This window comes from Tyto alba, unplaced genomic scaffold, assembly GCF_018691265.1.
Source record: "Tyto alba isolate M040663 unplaced genomic scaffold, T.alba_DEE_v4.0 Super-Scaffold_22, whole genome shotgun sequence".
Taxonomy (NCBI): domain Eukaryota; kingdom Metazoa; phylum Chordata; class Aves; order Strigiformes; family Tytonidae; genus Tyto; species Tyto alba.
Window position 1 is genome coordinate 12,334,816 of NW_024881296.1, and position 21,696 is coordinate 12,356,511.

General features: G+C 45.1%; 1 protein-coding gene across 1 annotated transcript; it reads right to left on the minus strand.

Annotated features, from left to right (window-relative positions):
- Window positions 1–1,455: 1,455 nt before the first annotated feature.
- Window positions 1,456–16,452, minus strand: HNRNPU (heterogeneous nuclear ribonucleoprotein U). The gene is made up of 14 exons (XM_032989368.2): window positions 15,504–16,452; window positions 14,303–14,414; window positions 14,107–14,180; window positions 11,570–11,709; window positions 9,980–10,079; window positions 8,765–8,877; window positions 8,102–8,365; window positions 7,721–7,840; window positions 7,092–7,220; window positions 6,555–6,723; window positions 5,782–6,021; window positions 5,169–5,365; window positions 3,928–3,999; window positions 1,456–3,524 (listed from the first exon to the last, which is right to left on the minus strand). The coding sequence occupies exons 1-14, from the start codon at window positions 16,255–16,257 to the stop codon at window positions 3,471–3,473; spliced, it is 2,538 nt and encodes an 845-aa protein (XP_032845259.2). The 5' UTR covers window positions 16,258–16,452; the 3' UTR covers window positions 1,456–3,470.
- Between the last annotated feature and the right edge of the window lie 5,244 nt (window positions 16,453–21,696).

Consider the following 21,696-nt stretch of genomic DNA (forward strand, 5'->3'; position numbering starts at 1 on the left):
CTTCTAAAAGGTTCTCTCACCACCTATTTCTATTAAAAACGTTGGTTGAGTGTTGCAAGAGATTAAAAAAACGAAACAACAAAAAAAAAAACAACTAGCAGCTTACACCACGAAGACAACACCTTTTTAATGCAAGTGGCATGGACTGCTCATGGCATTGCCAGAACGCTGGCTTAATTCATTCTGCTATCAGAAAAATTGGGTAGAATTTCTAAAACTGTCTTCACCGATCCAGAATTATTCTGCAATAGGCAGGGAAAGGAACTTGCGTCCCGGTGCCGCTGACACCGAGCTCCCGCACGCAGACACCATTGCGGAGCACGCCCCGTGCTGGGCGGGAGCGGTGCAGCGCGCTGCAAGGGCCAGCTCCTGCCAGCAAAGCCGGGGTTGGGGCTGGGATCTCCGTCAGCCACCCCAGAACAAAAGCCAGGCCCTGATGTCCCAAGGCAAATCCATTTTCAAAGCCCATTTACTCTCAGAGCACCCAGGACACCACAGCCCCTTGTCAGTACCCTGGGGTGCATCAGGGAAGCACCTCCATTTACTGTGCGTCCTAGCTACTGTTTCTGACAAAGGCAGAGATATAACTGGAGCATCGTTTTGCTTTTAACTGGGCACTTCCTCCGGAGATACCCAGCGCAGACCCCCCTGCGGGCCAGCACACACGGCCCCATCACACAACACCGCAGGGCGGCTGCAACCCCGGGCGGGAGACGTCAGCAGCTTCAGCAGACGGGGCGGCGAGGCAAGTCCCACCACCACCAGCCCCGCTCCAGCAGCTCGACGCCAGCCACGATGTCCCTGCTGCCACCCAACCGGGCCCCCGGCTCTCAGGGGCTGGGGGGGGGGGTCTCGCTTTCCTTCGAAAAACCCGATGAGCAGGACCCCAAGCCCGGTGTCGTGGGGCCCCGGCGCCTGCTCTTCCTCACGTAAACTGATCCTTAGAAGCTGTGGCAAGTTACTCGACATGACAGATGGCTCAGCCCTGGCGTTTCGCTAACGTACAGCTGTGCCCTCCTCACCTTTCAGTAGCCATCAGAAAAAAAAAAAACAAACCAAACCAAACCAAAACAAAACAGGAGCCAAGCTGAATGGCGGGAGCTGCCCTGGGTGGTGGGCCCAGGGCTGCAGGAGCACAGCCCCGTGCTGTGAGGAAGGTCACAGCTTTCTCCTACCCCTTTCTGACCTACGTGGGGCTGGGTGGCGCGTGAGGTGAAGCTTTTTTGAACTCTCAGAACGCAGGCAGCACCAATATTTGCTTTACTTATCGAAACAGCTTTTTTTTTGCGTAGCGGAGGGGTTTCAGCAGGAGGAGATACGGCTCTTCCAGGTGTGAGACAGTTGGAGCACTTTCTCTCACGGGGGTCTTTTTTTTTTTTAACCACCAGCCAGTGAAGAATTGAAAACAAAACAACCCAGACTTCTGAATTAAAATACAAGCTTTACAACCACATAGTAAGTGTAGGCTCTTATATTTCAGACTATATAATTTTATAGAGTACCAAAATAAGCAAAGGATCAGCACTCCATACAAAGGGTTAATTCTTGCGAGGAGGGTAGAAGGGAGATGGACTTTAATTACACTAAACTGTTTTTGCATATCTAGAGAAAATTCCATTTCAGCAAAACAGAGTTGGGTTCAGATCCCCCACATTTCTAGTTCATTGGTTTCTTTCAAGACAATTTACATTTTTCTCATTCAAAGTAAAGGGATGATTTAAAGCAATATTAACAAGGAGGTGGTGCTGGTAATGTTTAATGTCAATATGCAATGCCATCCGCTATAAAGGCTAGAAGAGCAACACAGCTTTCCCTTCACTCCTGCAGACCGTCCGAAGCCAGCTAACATTTGACAAGTTTCAAGCACGCTGTGCCCGTGCCAGGCCCGGGCTCTGCCGGCCTGTGCAGCGCCTGCATGCTCTCAACCTGGACCCCAGGCTGCTAGCTCTCCCCCCTCCTTTACCGTGTTAAAAGGAGAGGGAATTAGCAGCAATTGTACAAAATCTGAACAAAAGAGCAGTTAAAACAAGTTGGAGCTCTCCATTCAACTTCAGGATTCACCCTCCGTGAGAACCCTCCTTCTGTCCTATTCCCTGTCCGGTTTCTTGCCCTGATGTCTATTTTACAATAAATAGATTAAGTGCATTTACATGATGCGAGTGCAACTCAGACTTCTGCCCTGCACATACAGCCACGTTAAAATGGTGAGATCGTACATGGGATATATCTCTTCACAGAGCAACCATTGGTTTAGATTTTTAAAGAAACACAAGTATTTCAGCATGTACATAGTAATGAGTTTAAAAAAACTGTCCAACATCATCACTTTCATACATTCTCTTCCTCTTTATAGCCTTAAAGGGATTTTAGACCTTGATGGCAACAATCCCAAAACAAGAGTAAAATGAATTTATTTTATTGCAAACAAACGTCTAGAGTTAAACTTCTCCACCCACTTTCTTTAGAAGAGAAAAGGAATCAGCAGGCTAAGGAGATACACCCATTTGAGAATTGACACGGTTAAAAATTAGATATAAAATGGGTGACTCACAGTTTCATTAGCTTACAAAATGGTGGAGTAACTACTACAAGCACACTAGGTATACAGTATTTTGTGGGGAAAGAGTTATACAGACACACAGCTAACTTCATATAGATCCCATTAGACAACTGGATTTACAAGTTTTGTTTAATAAGAAATGGACAAAGCCAGCTTCTTTTCAGAATCAAAATGCAGAACAAATGGAAAAGAAATTATGGTGTTGTACCTTCACAAGTTTGAGCCTCCACAAATAATGCAACCAAGTTTTTACAACTTTAAGAGCTTCTAAATACACTCCACCTTCACTACTTAGCCCCAGGCTTCCTCTTTGCCCCCAATGTCTTTGTTGAGTTCCAAGTGTTAGAAAAAAGTCCTAGTTATTGCCAGAAACTTTTACCTCCCAGCTCCTCCCCTCCCCACCCAGAAGCTTCATAGAGAGGATGGAGTGTAATACGGAGCTTTACATAATCTCATGGTATTCACGAGGGCCACTAAGGAGCCCCTGTGCCAATCTGGTTGCTAACATTTCTATCTTATTGTGACATGACTCACGACTGTTTCTTAGAAATTGGGGGATGGGGAAAAAGGAGAAAATTCTTTAATAAAAAGACACCAGGTACAAAGCAACGTTTTACTTTTGTTGTGGTAAAAAAAAAGTCACATTTTACAGATAAAATGTAGAACCCTGAAATACTGACACATTCTCTTATCGTGCACAATGCTGAGGTTCTCTTACGAATCACTTTAAAACTGCAATTAAAAATGTACAAAAAAAGAAAAGAAAAAAATCAACCCACAAAGCTTCTAAAAAAGGAACCCGCAGGCACTTCCTCTTGTGGAATGTTTAAAAAGTTAGCCTACTAAAGAAAACAGTCGACTTCTTGTGAAGGTTTTGAAGAAATATGTATCAGTTCATTTATTTGGGTATTCAATAATATCCTTGGTGATAATGCTGACTCCATGGCTTCTGACCCCAGAATTGCTGCAATAAATGGATAAATAGTTAATTTTAACCTGTAATCACATAACGGTTACATTTCTCACAGAAAGTGTTTAATAAACATCTAGTTCTTCTGCAACTTGAGAAGATTAAAGTCCTCTCAAATAGCAGCAAGTTCCTAAACAACTGAAGGCAGTTACGAGTTCACTTCACAGTAGTAACGTGAAGCCAAATACTACATACCATTAAGACCAATAAGCCAGAGCTGACATCTGACCTATCAAGACCATCACACTCCAGATTAAGTTTTGCACAGAAAACTATTTATATTACCTAGCAGTCAAAGATCTTGCTATCCAGTTTTGATTGCACAAATGACTATTTCAGACAGCGTTTTGAAACAATCAAGTTAGCAAGCAGTGAAAAGGTAGTTATGACTACTTACACCCTGCTGCCACTGGTTGTAGCCCTGAGATTGGTTTTTGTAGCCACGATTATTTCCCCTTCCTCTGAAGTTCTGCAAGAGGACAACATTTTTTTTTAACCACTTCATCTATACAGATTTTTTCAGAGGTGTACTAATACCAATCTTTCCATTACCAGCAAAACATCACATACCACGTAGAATCTTTCAAGTACAAGGCACAAGTACAAAGTCTAGGTTAAAAAAAAACTGAAACAACAAAAAAATCTTCCTAAAAGCACAATACTAAAAGCTTTCCCCTCCAAGCAACTGCTTCTTAAACATGGGGCAAGGACCTCAGCATTAATAAGCCAGCTCAAACTGTTGTTGCCAGTGGTCTGGAAAGCTGGCTAATCCAGTTTTGACTCACCCTATTTCCAGCTGCTAAACTGCACCAGGACAACTAAAAATACAAGAGCTTGCCTATTTTTAGTTAGGAAAGGCTGTAGTTGCTACAAGGATGTGTTATCTGATCAGACAAAAGGATATGGGTCATACAACTGAAAATAGAAGAGCTAGTCCACAAAACTTCAAATAAAAGTTATGGCATAAAAAAGGGACATTGATACCAGTAGATAAAATACTGCATTTCCCCTGTTTGTCAAACCTGAGCAGTGTTTACTAGCTTGGGCTCCATCTGCTGGCTTTTCTGTAATCCAAATTACGTTTTCAAATACTTCCACTGATATTCCATTAGTTAAGACCTAGGCTAGTACATCTCTACTAGTCATGTTTGAGGTCAGACACCAAAACAAAGACTCTCCCCAGAGCCGTTTCCAGAAAGTTCCCTGAACGCTTGATAAAGAGACACCTTGCCCCTAAGGTCAACCAGTTACTTCCTATTTGGAGGAAAAAAACCAAAACAAAACAAAAAAAAAAACCAAAAAAAAAAAAAAAACCCACACAAACCAAACCAACATAGAAATGACCAAAAAAATAAAAAAATCAAACACAAGCCTTCACACACATGCCCTAAAAATCTTCATCTTTAACAGGACAGAGGTACAGTCTTAACATGGATCCCCCCCAACATCAGCATCAGAACTTCTTAAGGCAACACTGAGAGCTGCAGGCACATACACTGAACTAGAAAGCTAGGCCTTTTAGTGCGGGAATAGTTTAGTACCACGACCAAGTCTGTGGCTATTCACAGCTACCAAACCTTTCAAACAACATCATCCCAAGTACCGCAGTTCAACAGGTAACTCCCCCAAAAGAATCACCTGGTTGTAGTTTCCCCTGTTGGGCATTCCACCTCTGTTATAGTTTCCTCTGTTTGAGTAGCCACCTCTGCTTGGAAAGACAGGGCCACGAGGATACGGGTAGCCAATTGCACCGCTGCTGCCACCGCCACCGCCGCCACCGCCTCGCTGAGGCATGTTGCCTCCCCTCCTGTTGTATCCACCGCGATTGCCAGGGACTGCAGGGAGAGAGTTACTTCCATCAAGTAGCTGTTAGGTCTCAAGTACTTCTTACGTGGAGATTATGGTTCAAAACAATGGTAGAGAAATTGGATGTCCAAATGCAGCGCAAAGATTTCAATGCGAATATAAAGTCGGCTGGTCATAGCGAAAAAATGGTCATTGAACCGTGCACTAACCCCCCAACGCACGCCAAACCTAACGTAAAGCCTCAAACCCCAGGAACAGTGCAACCTGGGATTCTGACATCCTCACTTTTAAAGTTGCGCGAAGTTAATTGTCTCAATACATTAAAAACATACTGAAGTTGAAATCAAGGTTCCCACTACACAGCAATTGCAATGCAAGTACTACTACCTTTCGCCCTGACAGCAGCAGCAACCTCCAAAATTTACAGGCTTATTTCTAGGCTCACCTCCTCCTCTGAAGTTGCCCCGCATGTTGAATCCTCCACGTCCTCTCTGACCCCTATTAAATTGATTTTTATTGCTCTTCTTGTTCTTCTTTGAGCCAGTGTTCTGTTTCTTTTCTGGCGGAAGAGATTTCTTACTTTCTTCTTTATATTGTTCCAAAAGCTTCTGAGCTTCTTCTTTTTGCAACTCTACATAGATTATTTCATCAAAACATTCTGCTACCTCTGGCAGTGTGAAGTTCCCTATAATTGCAAAAACACTGAGTATTCAGCATCTACATTCAGCTACAATCAAAGCCGTAATTTAACCACCTTTCTCCAATTCTTCCTCCCACCCCCTGCATTCCCTCAGCATAGGGACAAAATTACATAATTTGAGCATTTAATAAATGTAACAGTGACAAAAGAAATAAACAGGTCTTCATGGAGTTGCCAGCACTGTTCCAAACCTTGAAAACATTCTGCCTATATCTTTTTTTCTTTTATAAGCCTCCACTCAGAATACCAGTTTCTGACAAATATGTCACTTATATAGGGCACTTTATGCCAAGACAGCTTTGTGCATCTGCATGAAGCATATCAGCATAACTGAGTAGTGTTAAGGACTGCAGCAGAGGGAACACAATATAGTGTTGTCCTACAAGTTACAGTAGTCTTCCAGTTTTGTTTAAGTACAACTGTTTAAGATAAAGTGATTTTTTTAGACTTCACGTTTACTTAATCCTTTAAACAGATACTCAGCATCCTAAAACACAGTATAGGATTATGTTCCATGCCTTTCATTTTGAGAACTGCATGCTCTGGAAGATCTTTTCCCTCCACCTCTGCCTTCTTTTGTGTTCTTTGCTTGTAGTCTTCATCTTTTGGGCAAACAACAACTGCTTTGCGCTGGAAGCCTGCAAACAGGCACATTTTTCTCCTCTGCGCAGCTGCAGACACATTTGTCTGAAAAAAATGCAGTAACTTACTACACGTAGCTGTCATTGTAAGAGTTAAGGAAGTCAACTTATGGTGTATAGACTTCACCTCTACAAGAGCTTGCAATGAAGTTTACAAATAACTGGACATAAAGATGCTGCATAATGCAAAGTTACGAGCTCATATCCACGTGTTAAAACACTATTCCTCCCACATCCCATAAATCCAGAAGTTCAGACAAGCATTTGTAGTAATATCTCAACACTGTGTCCCCTGAATGAGTAGCAAGTCAGTAAGTGAAACAACTGCTATTACAATGTAACTTTAATCCCATTTAATTACTGCACTATAGTCTAGAACAAATTTCTTTAACCATTTTTCACTGAAGCTTCTACCTGATCCAAAATGAAATTCCGCTTCTTACGAGCTGCAATCTCAATGAACTTTCCAAGACACTGTGGAGCTCTCTGCAACAGTGTGTTAAGTTTTCCAGTGTCTGCCATCTGCCGCTTAAAACCTGCGACCTATGGAGAGATTTCCCAGGGTTAGAGTAGCCCCCATACATGTGGCTAACATTCTTCTTTGCTAAATGCTTTTTACCCCCCTTGCTTCAAGCATTGTTCAACTCAAGGCCGTGGCTACAGACTCGTAACTGGAATTCTCAAAGCCTCCATACCATATAGAGCTTTATAAACAATGAATCTATGTGTATCAGTACAGCTGAATCTAAGGTATATTCATCACGTTACCAATTCAAAGCTAAATGTTCTATTCTGAGGTCAGTGATAGAGAGAAATAGATACTTGCGTCAACAACAGTTGACTATCTTTTAGTACCACAAAGAGATTCAGAATCCTGTAGAAGCTTGCAGCTCAACAAGAGGATAATCTTTAACGGTCACTAGCTAACCAGTAGCTGGTTTCTCAGACCTTAGGTGCAAAAGAACCCCCATGGCAGCCACAGACCTGGGATTTAAAGCAAGTCTTTAACATATCAACAAATAAAATGTTGTATTATCGCTTACCATCATTTTGTCCATAATAGTATTTGTCCCAAGAATGTTGTATTTCCCAGGATTTGCTGCTGCATGTTTGGTAACCCATGTAGTCTTGCCAGCTCCAGGCAAGCCAATCATCATCACCACCTATGACAACAGGTTCTATACTTGAGATACTAGTTCAAAGATTTTCTTTAATATGCAACTTAGACCAGCAAGCCTAATGGAAACTGAGAGGGGGCAGAGGGTTGTTGGGGGGGGGTGGTGGTGGTGGTGAAGAGTCACAGGATACCAACTATTAAAGCCCCCAAACAAAAAGGTCAGAGAGTCATATAATTGTCTGTTTAAACTCTACTACTTCTGTTCATCTCTCTCAGCAACTTTTGAGATTATCAGTAAGAAACTTACCTCACAATCTTTCTTTTGCTCAGGTCCCTTTGGTCCTCGGACCCTATCCTCCAGGGGGACCTTCTGGATGAAGGTATACTCCTCAGGTACAGGAAAGTAAGGTTCCTCTTTCTGACCAAAGTTGAACTCAACTGCACAGTTATGGCAGAGAACATGTGGGAAGAGCGGCCGCCCATCAAGAACTTCCTTACTTATTTTGAATGCAACACCAAGCTCTTGTCCATTCTTGGAGTATGAGAGTTCCACTTCATCACCATCAAAATTCTGGTTTTCAGACAAAGCATTAGTTTGGATAAAATTACTCACCTCGCTCTGTAAGTTGTACTAGTCATTTCTCTAGATTGGCTATAGTGACTCAATTTCTGTAACACTTGTATTAAGGAACTACTTAAAACTTTTCTCTTAAAATGAGTTACTGTCAATGATCATCTCAGTTAAGTTCTGATTTTAACAGGCTTTAAAGGCATTTGTCTGTGAATACGAAATCTTAACAAGTTGACAGCAGTCACTATTGATAATACCTGCTATCTCTACCTCCTCCCTATGTTAAACAACTTGTCTTGCTCCAAGTTCTTCTGTATTTCGTTTACTGCTTCTCACACTAAAGCAGTCTAAAAATTGAAGGATGTTTTTCCTCAAAAGAAAATATAAGTGAAAACTTACAGCAAAACATCCAATCACATCATTTTCATCAAACTTCTCACCAAAGTCTTCAGTCTCACAATTGCATGTCTTTATTCCTTTTAGGGAATACCCATAAGAAAATTCTTCTTCACCTGAAGAAATAATTTAAACTTATTAAAAATAAGCGCTTTCACCTAGTATTTGAGAAATGCAATCACTTTACATCTACTTAAGTAAGCTGCTGTTCAGAATGGTTTTATTCATGCCAAAACAAGCTATGACCCCCAAACAGCTACAGTTTGTTCCTGTATTCAAGAATACTCTCAATTAGAGATGGAACAGCGGTCTCTCCCCATCCCAGTTTTAAGAGCCTTATGCTGCTGGTTCCAGGTTCATGTTGACAAAAAACTGAACTGCCATATAAAGACATGATCAAGTATTTTTAAACTCTGAAGACCTGGTTATGCACCAGTATACCTGTAACGTAGTTAGTCAGAAAGGCTTTCTGAATTTAGTCTCCAGTAGCACTTACCCCTCCCCATTTTAAAGGGAGTTTAGCAGACATTCAGCCTATGCGACAGCTGAGGATGAAGCTGCAAGGAACAAGCTAACAGGCAGCGTCAAACACAAGGACTCAGGTGGAACTTCAGTACTTAACTAGAAAGCTGCTGCTGATGTCAGAACATACCAATTCATATACATTTCCTGCAAAGATGCGTCTCAACAGCAGGCAATACTTATAAATACCATTAAGATCAGTTCCCATATCTGATGAAATTTTATTTCTTTCTTCCCAGCTACTCTCAGAAATGAGGACACTCCACACCAAGCCAGAAGAATTACAATGTAGTTATCCAGGAATTTTTCTGCACTGGTTAAATCTTATACCACCCCCGACCCTAAACAAACAAAGGGCAAAAAAAACCCTCTTCTTATTTATGACACTACAGGAAAAGGAGAAATCCTTAATCTTGTCAGGTCTTCAAGAATGTTCTCCACACCCATATCTGACAACTGAAAGAATTAACTCTCAGATCATGTACTCCTTACAGGCCCTAATAGTTAACAACTTTATTTGGTCCCAGTAATAAACTTTCTTGTACCATGTCCAGTCAACGGTTCAGGTTAGGACCACTTTTCAGAACACATGGACTAGTCACTAAGCTCTTCCCATCTGCTTAAGGAAAGAGGACTTAAAACTTATACCATATACGCAATAAATAATAGAAAAGTAATCAAATGCTTAAGTCTTACCAAGCAACATTCCACTTGTGTTCAGTGACCAGCCAACTCGCACTTCATGTATGTCAATGTCTTTTGTATACAGGTGTTTAACAGGAATCTTTTCTGTAACCTATTTTTAAATTATTCATTAAAAGGTATGTAGTATTTATTAGACACTAACAAGATGGAAACACAAAGGCAACATTTGGAACCTTTACACTTTGGTTTAATCTTTGCTAAGTCTGAGTAATTACCTTCTGCAAAAATAAAACATGCTGAAGTATGTGAAACCACAAGCCAATGACTACATAGCTACATCTTCTGACCGAGCAATGAAGATGCAAGATACCAATATACCTTCAAAGGACTTAGTCACAGCAGTGGCCAAAAGCCTTAATCCTTTCGATACTGTATTAAAATCACAAACAAGATGTAGATATATTTTTTAAAAAAATAATCACCACCAAATTAGGATTAATAGTAAATTACTTTGCCAATAAAATGTGGTAATGGATAAAAAAAATGCTCTACAGACTAGGGAAAATATGACACTCATCCCTTTCCACAGTAAGCAGACTTCCTGGGCAAGTTGCCAGCTTCCAAACAACATAACCAGATTCAAAAAAACCCACTTAAAAGCAGTAGAATCTGTAGGCAACCAGCTATTTTCTTACTGCCTTTAGAAACTTCACCAAACTGAAGTGAGAAACTGATCAACAGCTACCAGTTTCCACAACTACTGGAGGCAGGTGACCGAGGTAAAACTGGTTTGAAAGCAAACAGGGCAAGAAACACTGCCACCAGTTTCACCTCCTTGGCCTTCCACAGCTACAGGTACCAACAGACACAGAAATCACTCAATGGAAGAGTGTGGACAGTGGAATCACTACCCACTCCTCATGGCAGTGTTTCAATTTGGAAGTACTAGGAGAACAGAGTAAGCATTTATATATACAGGCACATCATATGCAAAGAAGCCTTTAAGGCAAAAAAAATTAATTAAAAAAAATATCAGGCTTTGTGCCTCCTGCTACTCATCAACAAGTTGGGGAAATCTGTTTATTACAAGGCTGATTGCTCTTTGCCATTCTTAGCCTTTAGGAGAAGTCTTGCTCTCAAAGTACCAGCCATATATTCACACCCACTGCAAACGCAGGTCAGAATTATCCAGGTTGTAAGGGACCTCTGGAGGTCACCTAGCTCAAATCCCTGCCTAGAACAGGTCAAATTAAAACATTAGGTTAGAACAATAAAAAGGACTGCTGGGGTAATTCACATCCCTTTTTAAGAAACCAAGCTGTCTGTAATCTTCAGAAAATACAAGCTTCTGACTACCCAGTATCAAAATTCTTCAAGTGTCGATGCATGAGGTGCCAAATAAAATTCCTGGTTCATTTTTTTTTTTTTTTTATTAAATATAAGTTCTTCTAGACAAGGAAGTGGTTTTTCCAATTGAGCCGTCTTTTATCAAGAACCTTTTCACAGGCTCGTAAGATCATGCCTTCTGAAAGTCCTGTTCACCTGAAGCAGTTTCAGTTAAGTCCAAAAAACTGACAACTATAAACAGTATTGTATTTAAACATGCAAAACAGCCTCCCATAAACCATCCATTTAACTCACCTTCATCTCAAAGCAGACTTTGCCTTTAGAAACTCCGTAGGAGGCTCTCCCTCCAGCCCAAAGGAAAGCAAAGCTTTCCATGGTCAGAGAGGAAGCACTAAACCGGTCTCTTGAGATTTTAAAATGCAGGTCACAATTATCTGTTAACATAAAAATCATTCTGTTTACTCTTATTACAAAACAAAGTACAGCTGTCCAATTTTATGCATTAAAGGTGATTTCAGCTTCCAAAGGTGATTTTTGAGACAAACTGCCAGCAAGTGCGCTGCATCTTTCAGGAAAGCAACTGAACACATGCCTAGATGGAGCTGCAGGCTGAAGCTCAGCCAAAAATCTTGGGAAAAGCTAGCTAACAATAATTTTCAAGGTGTCATCTTCCCTTCTGTCACTCAATTCCCTTCTTCCATCTGTTTAAAAACCTGAATCTTGTTTCATCTATTTGAAGCTTTTTTGTCAGTTACCTGAGATACTTCCATCAATATAGAGCACAAAGCACTCTGCATCATGCTCTTTGCATTATTTGCTAGATACCTTTTTTTTTTTGGAAGTCTTCTTACCCCTCATGGCCAAACTTAAGAGGAGCTGAGAAGTAAATAGGAACACAAATATTTTTGTTTAAGTACTGGAAGTAGTATTGTCTTTGGTTAATATAGTCATTTAGCAAGTCCAATTAGATTAAGCCAATTAAAATAAAGTCAGTTAAGTCAAGTGCAGATAGGTTAAGCACGCAGCATGTGGCAAGAGAACCTACTTCACCTAAGAAACACAATCTGCACTACAAATTCACCCATCTGCTCTAAGAACTTAAGTGGAGCCTTCTTTGTTTTACAGACATCTTCAGAGCTGCACACCATGAAATTTCAAATTAATCTTCTAGCAGTTTTCAAAAAGACTGTGCAAAATGGTAACATGAGGTGCATGACACAGCACTTGAATTCCCCTGAACAAGAAATCCACAGAAGAAACTCCAAACCTATTTGACTGTTACAAGAAAGGAACAAAAAGAACAAGCAGTGAGTTCTTCTGTCCTGGTGCAAAACCTGCACGCTGCCCGAGTACACTAAAATGCAGTCTTCCCTGTATTACTGGTAACTCTCATGCATGAGATCTTGTTTTGTTTGCATACAGCCATTCCTAGTTGCAACTACAATATCTGTGATCCAGCTGTTCTCATTACTACTTCTTTTATTTGTTGCATGAAAACCAGATAAAATAATGCAGAACAAACCCACCTGTGTAGGTTACTTTCAGAAAAAATGAGAACAGAGTTTGAACTTACAGCTTCCGTGTAAGACACAGTTAATAAAAAGCACTTAAGAGTGCTAAACCTCTTATATGTCTGGATCATTATGGTCCAGAAAAGAGAGTGTGCCAAGTTGTTACATAATTCAGTCTTAAAGCTATGTTTGATTCTGATCTCCAAGCAGTCTGCCAACGCTTTAAACTAAATCAGAAAGTTTTTCTAGTAACAAAACTTTCTACTAGAAATAATATTAATGAAAACTAGATACTACACAGTTATTGGGCAAATTGGAAGCTCCCACAAAGGTGGCTACTCACCAGGTTAGCACCTAGAAACTTGAGATTTAGTTACCAAAATGTCAAGGATGGCATATTCAGCAATTAATATGGCTGTAAACTAATACCCCCTTCCATTTCAAAACATTGCTCAAGGGGGGGAAAAAAACCCAAACAAACGAACACCAGATAATGCCAAAATTTAAGCTTTTCTTCCACGGCACTTTAAGAATTCAACAAGGTCAAGCATCACTTATTCAAGTTTTCTAATACCGCACTGAGTCCTTATACTTACCCTCAAGAATACAAGTGTCAACTTTGTCCCAGTCCTACTATGTCACTATAACAGTAACATTTATGATCTGCCTCAAGCCCCCACCACTGTTTATAGCTATTGCCAATTTCTATGCCCTTCCCACCAATTCTCTGACATCCCACTTGCACAGATCAACCCCCCCCCACGATCCCTTAAACTCACAGGTTGCATGAATGGGTCATTTTTCAGGAGGCCTTACCTGATTTTTCTGTTCAATTTATCAGAAAACATGAAAAAAATACTCCTCTGGTTGGTACATAAATAGGGTCTCAGCAAGTTATGCAAGAAGCTCATTTTGCAAATTTTACTGCTGTAACCACTTATACCACTGTTGACTCTCACAACTTTCTGAAGTGAAAAGCTCATGTACTACATAATGAGTTTCTCAAGCTGTTTCTAGGGTGTTTTATGCTCGGCCAGCTAAGTTTCCGTACTAGATTAGTGTTCTAGTTACTATTTCTTCAGAAAACTGTATGATATCACAAACTTAATGGGAGAACCGAGCTTATTACTGCTAATATAAAAACCCATATATCCTTCTGTATACTGAAAATGGGTGGACATATTTCTACTTGTTTTTTTTAAAGTTACTTAGTAATGCAAGTCAAGAAATGTATTCGTCCCACACTTAAGAAAGTGTGGTTTTAAGATTAAAAGCGTAACACCACATCTTTCCAGTGTAAAGGAAAGCATGTTTACTCACAAGTATCAAGACAAACCACTGTATCATCAAAATGTTCATCTTCTTCTTCAACAGGTGGTTGAGGGGACTTGGCCCTGAACAAAACAAACACAAAGAAAAGATAATAAAGCTACATGTATTTTCACACTGTTAAAATAAGCATTTCTGTAGTTTTCTCCTTGATCACAAAATGCTGCCCAGCATCAAGTTTATTTACCTGCTGTATTTATTTTCCTCAATGTATTCAAAATATCCACGGCCATGGTCCTCACGTGGTCTCTTCACTCCCCTCTTTTTCTCACCAGGCTTCTGTTCTGTTTTAGCATCTCCTGTAACAGAATTAATCATTTATTTTAACTACACAAATTATCGCTTTAATTGGGAATAAGATCCTGCACAATGGCTCGAACTTTGGATACTGCAAGAACCAACGGTACAAGAAAAGCTGTAGCACCTTAAAAAAGAATTTTGCTTTGTACTGAGAGAAAAACGCGCATCTCGAATTTTCTCGGAGGTCTGAAAACTTGTCTGCGAAATCACTTCTTATCCGTAACAGAAGCGGCCAGCACACCACGAGGCAGCTAGTACAGCCCTGGCTGTTAAGATCCGCACAGAAAAGCCAGACCGCTCCCAAGCGGTAGAGGAAAAAAAAAAAAAAAAAAAAAAAAAAAAAAAGGAAAAAAAAATCGGACAAAACGGTCTCCCCTCCCCCCCCCAGCGCCCGCAAGGACAGGGCGCGCTGCGCACGACGGCGCCTCCTCCCGGCGGCGCGGGCGGGAGCCCGGCGTGGGGCCGCCCGGCTGCCTGCGGGGCCGGGATTCCACCCACCACCGCCCCCCCGCCTTCCCCGCGGCCCCCCCCCCCCGCCGCCATTGTACCCGGCCTTCCCAACGCCATCCCGTGCGGCGCCCAGCCCGGAAGTGACGTCACGCCGCCGAGCGCTTCTCAGCACAATACAGCGCGCCCCAGCGGCCCCTCCGCCGCCACCCCTCCCCCCGCGCCCCGGCGGCCCCTTCCCCGTGCCACCTCCTGCTCTCCGCCCCCCCCCCACCCCCGCCCAACGGCCCCTCCTCCTCCGGACCCGCTCAACGGCCCCTCACGGGACCCGCCCCCGCCCCCCCCCCCCCCGCGGCGCGGGCCCCGCCGCAGCGTCTGGAGAGGAGCACGCGGTGCCGTGCGCGCGGGAGGGGGGGGGAAGCGGTGGAAACCCCCCCACACACACCTCCCCCCTCCCCGCGGGGGAGGCGCCGCCGTCGCGCCCGCTCTCGCGCCGGCCGCGAACGCCATCCCGCGCGCGCCCCGGAAACCGCCCTCCCGGCCGTTGCGCGCTCCCCCCCCCGCCGCGACGGGGAGTTCCCGGGGGTGGGGTGGGGGGGGGGGGGGGGGAGAAAGAGGAATTTAACGGCCTCCCAGCCCACCTTCGCGCCGTGCACACTCAGCCCCGGCGGCCTGAGCCCCTGGGCGGCCGCCGCCGCCTTCCGCTTTCTTCTGCTGCTGCTGCTGCTGCTGCTGCTTGGCGGGGCCCGCGGGGCCAGAGGGGGCCGCCGCCGCCGGGGGCCCCGCAGCGCCGCCAGCGCTTTTACCGGGGGCTTCCTTGGCGGCGCCGCGCGGCTGGAGGAGCGGCGGGGGCTGCTGCTGGGGCTGGGGCGGCTGCTGCTCCCCGTGCCCGTTGGCGTCCCCAGCCGCGGCCTCCTCCTCGTCGGCGAGCTCGTCCTCCCCCTCTTGGAAACCCTGGTCGTCTCCGTTCTCATCCTCCTCCTCCTCCTCTTCCTCCTCCTCGCCGCCCGCCTCCTCTTCCATGGGGCCGTCCCCGGCCCCCGCCCGCTCGCCGTTCTCCTCGCCCAGCTCCATGGCGTCGCCATCGGCGGCCTCCAGCCCTTCCTCGTCGTCGTCCTCCGCGGTGGAGGCCGCGGCCTGGTCGGGGCCTCCCCCTTGGTGGAGCTGCGAGGCGCCCCCGCCGCTCTCAGCCGCCTCCCCCTCCATGCTACCGTTGCCAGGCTCAACTGCGCTGCTGGCGGGGCCTCCCCCGCCGGCCTCCTCCTGGTCTAGCGCGGCCTGCAGCCGCTCCATGAGCTCGGCCTTGAGGCCCTTGTCGGAGAGGCGCCGCTTTTTCAGCTCCTCCTTCAGCTCCGACACCTTCAGCTTCTTCACGTTCACGGGCGAGCAGCTCATGGCGGCGGCGGCGCGGGCGAGTCGGGGCTGGGGCGGGCGGGCGGCGGTTGTGGGTCGGGGCCGAGGAGGTTGGCGCGGCTGGTGCGTGCGGCTGCGGCAGCTGCAGAGCGGACCCGCCTGGCGCCAAATCCTTTCACCGAGCTCGCGAGGGAGACGCGCCTCGCGGGGCCGAGCACGCAGCGCTGCCCGCCCCGCCCCCGCGCACGTAGTCCCTCCCTCACCCCCCCCCACCCCCCCCCCCCCCAGCTAGCCCTCAGCGCGGCCGTAGCAGCCGCCTGCGCCTGTCCCTACCGTAAACACCCGCCCCAACCCCGCCGCCCTCACGCGTGGGGTACCGGCCGCCGCGGCTCCCTGGGGCATCCCCGCCGGGCCGCGGTGCTGGGAAGGGGGGGGGGAGTGGTGGTGGAGGTGGGGGGAAGTGCAGCCCTCCCCACCGGAACGCCCCGCTCCGCGCCAACAGCTGTACCTGCGCCATGTTAGGCAGGCGGCAGCGGGAAGGGCGGCTGCAGGCACCGCTGTTGTCCCCCCCTCTCCGAGACACCCCTTTTGGCAAAATAATCCGCTCGGGATTGGAAATGAGTCACCGTGCCACCCGAGCAGGCCTCCGTACGGCCTTCTGGAGTGGATTAAACCCGAATAAAGTCCCAGCCCAAAGCAACAGCCTCCCCGGCCCGGCCCTGTTTGCAGGCCCCAGCCTTGCAGGCAGGGCAGCTCCCTCCCTCCCTCCCCGGCGCCCATCTCGGGCCTAGTCCGCGCGGTTTATCGCATTAAGGGTTTGAAAACGAGCATTGCTACTCAAAATAGTCACCCTGATACAACCTTGTTAACACAGTTATGTAAGGACAAAGTCGAGCGCTATACCCAATTCTTTGCCTGCTGCAGAACCAAGAGGCATGCATAGACCTGACTTTAACTAGACCAAGCTGGGGCTAACAAAGCCACAGGGCTAACAAAGGGTTTTCAAATACGTTAATTCTCCACCAGACGAGAAACACAAGTCGGGAGCTCAGCATAGAGCCAATCGGCTAACCAAAACTGCTCCGTTTTCTCTCTTTTTTCCCCCTGCACAGCATTAATTCAGGGCTCCTCTCAGCCACTAAGTTGTACAGCGGTTGCATTTTTACAATTTGGTCAAAAGTTACTTGAAACCAAACAGCAGAGAGGGTTGCACATGAACAGAAAGGCAGCACTCATCTACAAGTCTGCTTCCTTAGGGAACCTGGATAAAAAGCTAATTTTCACTTGCAGGAAAAGGAAAGCAAGCCAAACAACTAGAAGACCAGTATGAAGTGCACCAGAAGGGAAGGTGTTTTTGGCATGAAGTTGCCTTGTGTTGGTACAAGTCACATGGCCGCCTGAACCAGAACAAATTACCTTTACCTGCGCTGAGAGGAAGGGAGGAGAGATGAGGAAGTCGCCGTGCTTTAACTGCGCAAGGAAGGGGCTCCGTCAGGCACGTGTGCACACACACACACACACTGGTCTGTCCTCCGTCAAGCTGGATCCATTTGGAGGAAACATGACTCAAGCAGTGAGGTTAGCTCAACCCATCACTACACAACAGCTTGTTGGAAGAGACAGGGAGAGCTCCCTCATGCAATATGTACAGCTGAGGAAAAGGTTGCCAGAACCTTTGCCTTACTATAAATGCAAGTTTGTAGATTTTATCTCAGTCTAGTAGGCCAGAGTCATCTCAAAAGAGGAAAAGGATAAGAGTGCATCAGTGCTAGGAAGAGGTCAGTGTGTGATCAAGCTACACCAATATAAATCATTACCTTTGTCCATTTTTTTCAAGAAAGAACTATCTTAGCTAGTCTGATGAGGTATTCTTCATACGTACTTGTGTTGGGTGTGGTAGTTAGGGTCCGGCGACCGGAAGATACCGCGTTGTAGGGAAAGGTAGAGCCTCCCTCCCTATAACCAAGAGACATGGACCCTTAATGTAAGCAGGCGGAAGTGACGAAGTAGACTTAGACTATATAAGGCAATGTAACCTAACAATAAACGCCATTTGCCTCCACCATATTGGTGTATGTGTGCTGATGGACCACGCAACCTGGGATTGGTTGCCGTGCCGTTCCTGAACCGGGCCACCGCGCGCCTTAGAGAAAGGCAACAGTTGGGGTTTCTGTGGCAGGGCTTTTTGGTAGCGGAAGAGGGGGCTATAGCAGTGGCCCCTGTGAGAAGCTTCTTGAAGCTCCTCCAGCTCCAAGTCAGACCCACTTCTGACCAGTGCTGAGCCAATTAGTGACGGTGGCTGCGCCTCAGAGAGAACCTATTTAAGAAGGGGAACCTGGGAGCAGGTTGGGAATTGTGAAGCTTTATGAGGAGGACACCTCTGGGAAAACCGAGGTCAGTGGAAGGAAGGAGAATGAGGTGGGAGGGGATGCGCTGGAGCACAGACCCCTGTATCCCGTGGTAAGACAGCAGGGCCGCCCCCTCCTGCCATCCACAGAGGTCTGTGGTGGAGTAGAGGCTGACCTGCAAGTTGTGGAGGAGCTCACACCAGGACAGGTGTCTGTGCTTAAAGAAAGCCGGGACCCTGAGGGGAGAAGAAGCCCCTGCTGCTGTAGTTCAGCGCTGGGAGGACTGCAATGCGCAGGGTGGCTTGTGCAGGATCAGCATGGAAAAGGCTGCATCCTGTGGGGGGGAATCACTCCAGAAAAGGTTCATGGAAGACAGTCTCCAGTGATAGGGGAACCACGTGGAGCAGGGGAGGAATGTGTGGCATTCACCCCACCTCCTGAGAAGGAAGGAGCAGTGAGCTGACGGTAACCCCCAGCCCCTGTGCTGCTGGGGGTAGAGATGGGAGCAGAGCTGAGCCTGGGAAGAAAGGGGTGGGGGGGGAAGTGTTGTTTGGATGTGGTGGTGCTTCTCACTGCCCCACCTTGTCTGTTAAGCGTTGTCTTTGTTAGCTTTTGAATTAAAGTGATGTTCTTTCTTTTTCTTCCCCTAATGAGTCTGTCTTTTGGCCCCTGACCATAATGGGTGATCCACCCCTCCCTGTCCTTATCTGCATTTCTGAGCCATTTTGCTTTGTTTTCTCCTTCCCATTTCTGAGAGGGGAAGGGGTGAGTGAATGGCTCTGTGGTGCTGGTTGAGTCAGGGCTCAAACCACAACAACACTGTTCTGTCAAGGTGGGAACAGAAGTAAACAGGGTTCACTTTAGTTAATGCAAGATTACTGATTAAAGCTCACAGATAACTCTGCATTAACTTAGATGTCATCTGCCTGTCCAACCTCCATGCTATTTTTTTGAATGTAAAAAAATGGAAACAAAATAGACCTCATTAAGTCTTTATGACTGATTTTATATCTGAACCTCAGACAGAGCCCTACATTTAGATCCTGATCTGTCACAGGCCTCTCCACATGTTGAGCCATGTTTCTGGAAGAGCTTCACTGACCTCATGTCTGATAATCCCTCCCACCACTGCAAACTTCATAGATTAATAGATTATTTTAGGCCAGTTTTGGATCCCTAAGGCTTGCTTTAAATGGGCACATCTGCACACAGCCACAGCACCTGAGTTAGAAAACACCCTCATTCAGAATCTCCCTAGAGCTCTAGTCCCCACATGTAATCTCATTCCTAAACAATGTTATGTCTGCCTGCTTCAGTATCATGCTCATACTGCTTTATACTCCTGTTACCATGGCGAAACAAAACACCTAACAGCTTTGAGGCACATCAAGAGATTACTTACCCTAAAGCATGCAAGCCTGTATATAAAGGCACGAGTACATAAAGTAAAAATCATATTCTTTTTCCTCCAGAAATATAACACCTCCAACCTGTTTTTTTTTGTTGTTGTTTTTTTTTGTTTTTTTTTAAGTTACTAAGGCTATCTCCTCATTAAACCACCACAGAAGTAAGGGTACTTACTATCTAACCACACACTTAGTTACACTACCAAACAAGTATAGTAGGACTGTGTTTTCAGACTACAGTTATGTTACTTATTATTATAGAAGTGAGAAATCCCAGCTGATTTTCAGATGTCAGGTGATTCAATTGTGGCAAGAACAGCATTTCTTTAAAGCCAAGTACATAAAATACACACACAACTGAAATAGACATGTAACTTTAATGACTGCCTCTCAGTGTGACCAAAAAAAAATAAGTTTTTTGATGTTTAAGTTAAATACATATGTCTTACACATTTGCCTCTGGGAAAAACACTCTAAGATAGCTCCCCTGTCCTCTGAGTCCTATGCTTCAGGAGTTTGCCACTTCTCTAATCATACTTTGGAGGGGAGAAATAAAGGGATATGCTCTCCTCATTGCTATACCCTCTCAATTCAGATAGTAGATCCTTCAACTCAGCTTTTCCTAGATCATACAGATAGACACCAGATGTATCAAAAAATTGCGTGGTAATGCAAACTTCTGAAACAAGAATGTGCTAGAGGAAAGCACTTTGGCTTTAATTTGCAGAGCAGCTACTTGAATGATAATGATGGCCATATAAAAAACAAACTATCACTGCTGATAACCACAAGTACTCCTCCATTAAAATTGCCTTTTCTTTGGTCTCAAAATGCATGAAAAAAAAAAAAATCTTCCTTTGCATGTAAATGGAAAGTGACATTTACCCATACATAACAGAGGCAATTCTATGTCCTTTATTTATCCATCATATAACATTTCCTCCTAACTGTGCTACTTTCTAGCTAAAGAGAATGTTTTCCCCTCCAAACCAGTCTGCCCTCTCAAAAGTAATTTGGGATCCTCCCTCTGGGACTTGGCCCTTCAACAGATCAGTGACTCCGGTTTCCCTCACTTCTGTTTGTGCTTCTTTAGACTTTAATTACTTGCTCTCCTCACCCCTAATGTTCTTTCCATTATTCACCCTCAGTCCTTCCAAATCCCCCTCCCTCCTCCTGTTTGCCAAGAGGAGTGACAAAAGGGTGACAAAAAGAAGAGCAGGCTTTCAGGAGGCGACTGGATAGTCTCAGGAGTATCATCCCACCTAGGCTTTGAATTGTTTTTGAAACTTTCCGTACACCTTCAGTGATGCAGGACCCAGGCATTTATCTTTTCCTAGTTCTGCTCTTACAGCCTTGTCTGTCCTTTTTCTGGCTGTTCTCATGCTTTACCCGACATCTGACCACCACAATATGCTCCTGGTCTCTTCTGTATGTCCTTAACCCATCTACCCTCAATTATTATTGCCTTCAGAGTTCCACATTCAACACACCATTACTTTAAAAAAGAATATAATTCTTGAAATACTCTGTTGCCTTTTATGATAGCAGGCAGCATGTGGAGCAAGTCTCTCTCCTTTTTCATCTCTCCTCATGAAATCCTCATTAATCATTATTAAAGCCAGTCAGAAATTTTCAAAGTGCTAATTTGTCACAAGTGAGGTTGCATAATAAAGGATCCGTTCTGATGATTTCTTAGCCCAAAGAACCCCCTATCTGTATAGCTCTAT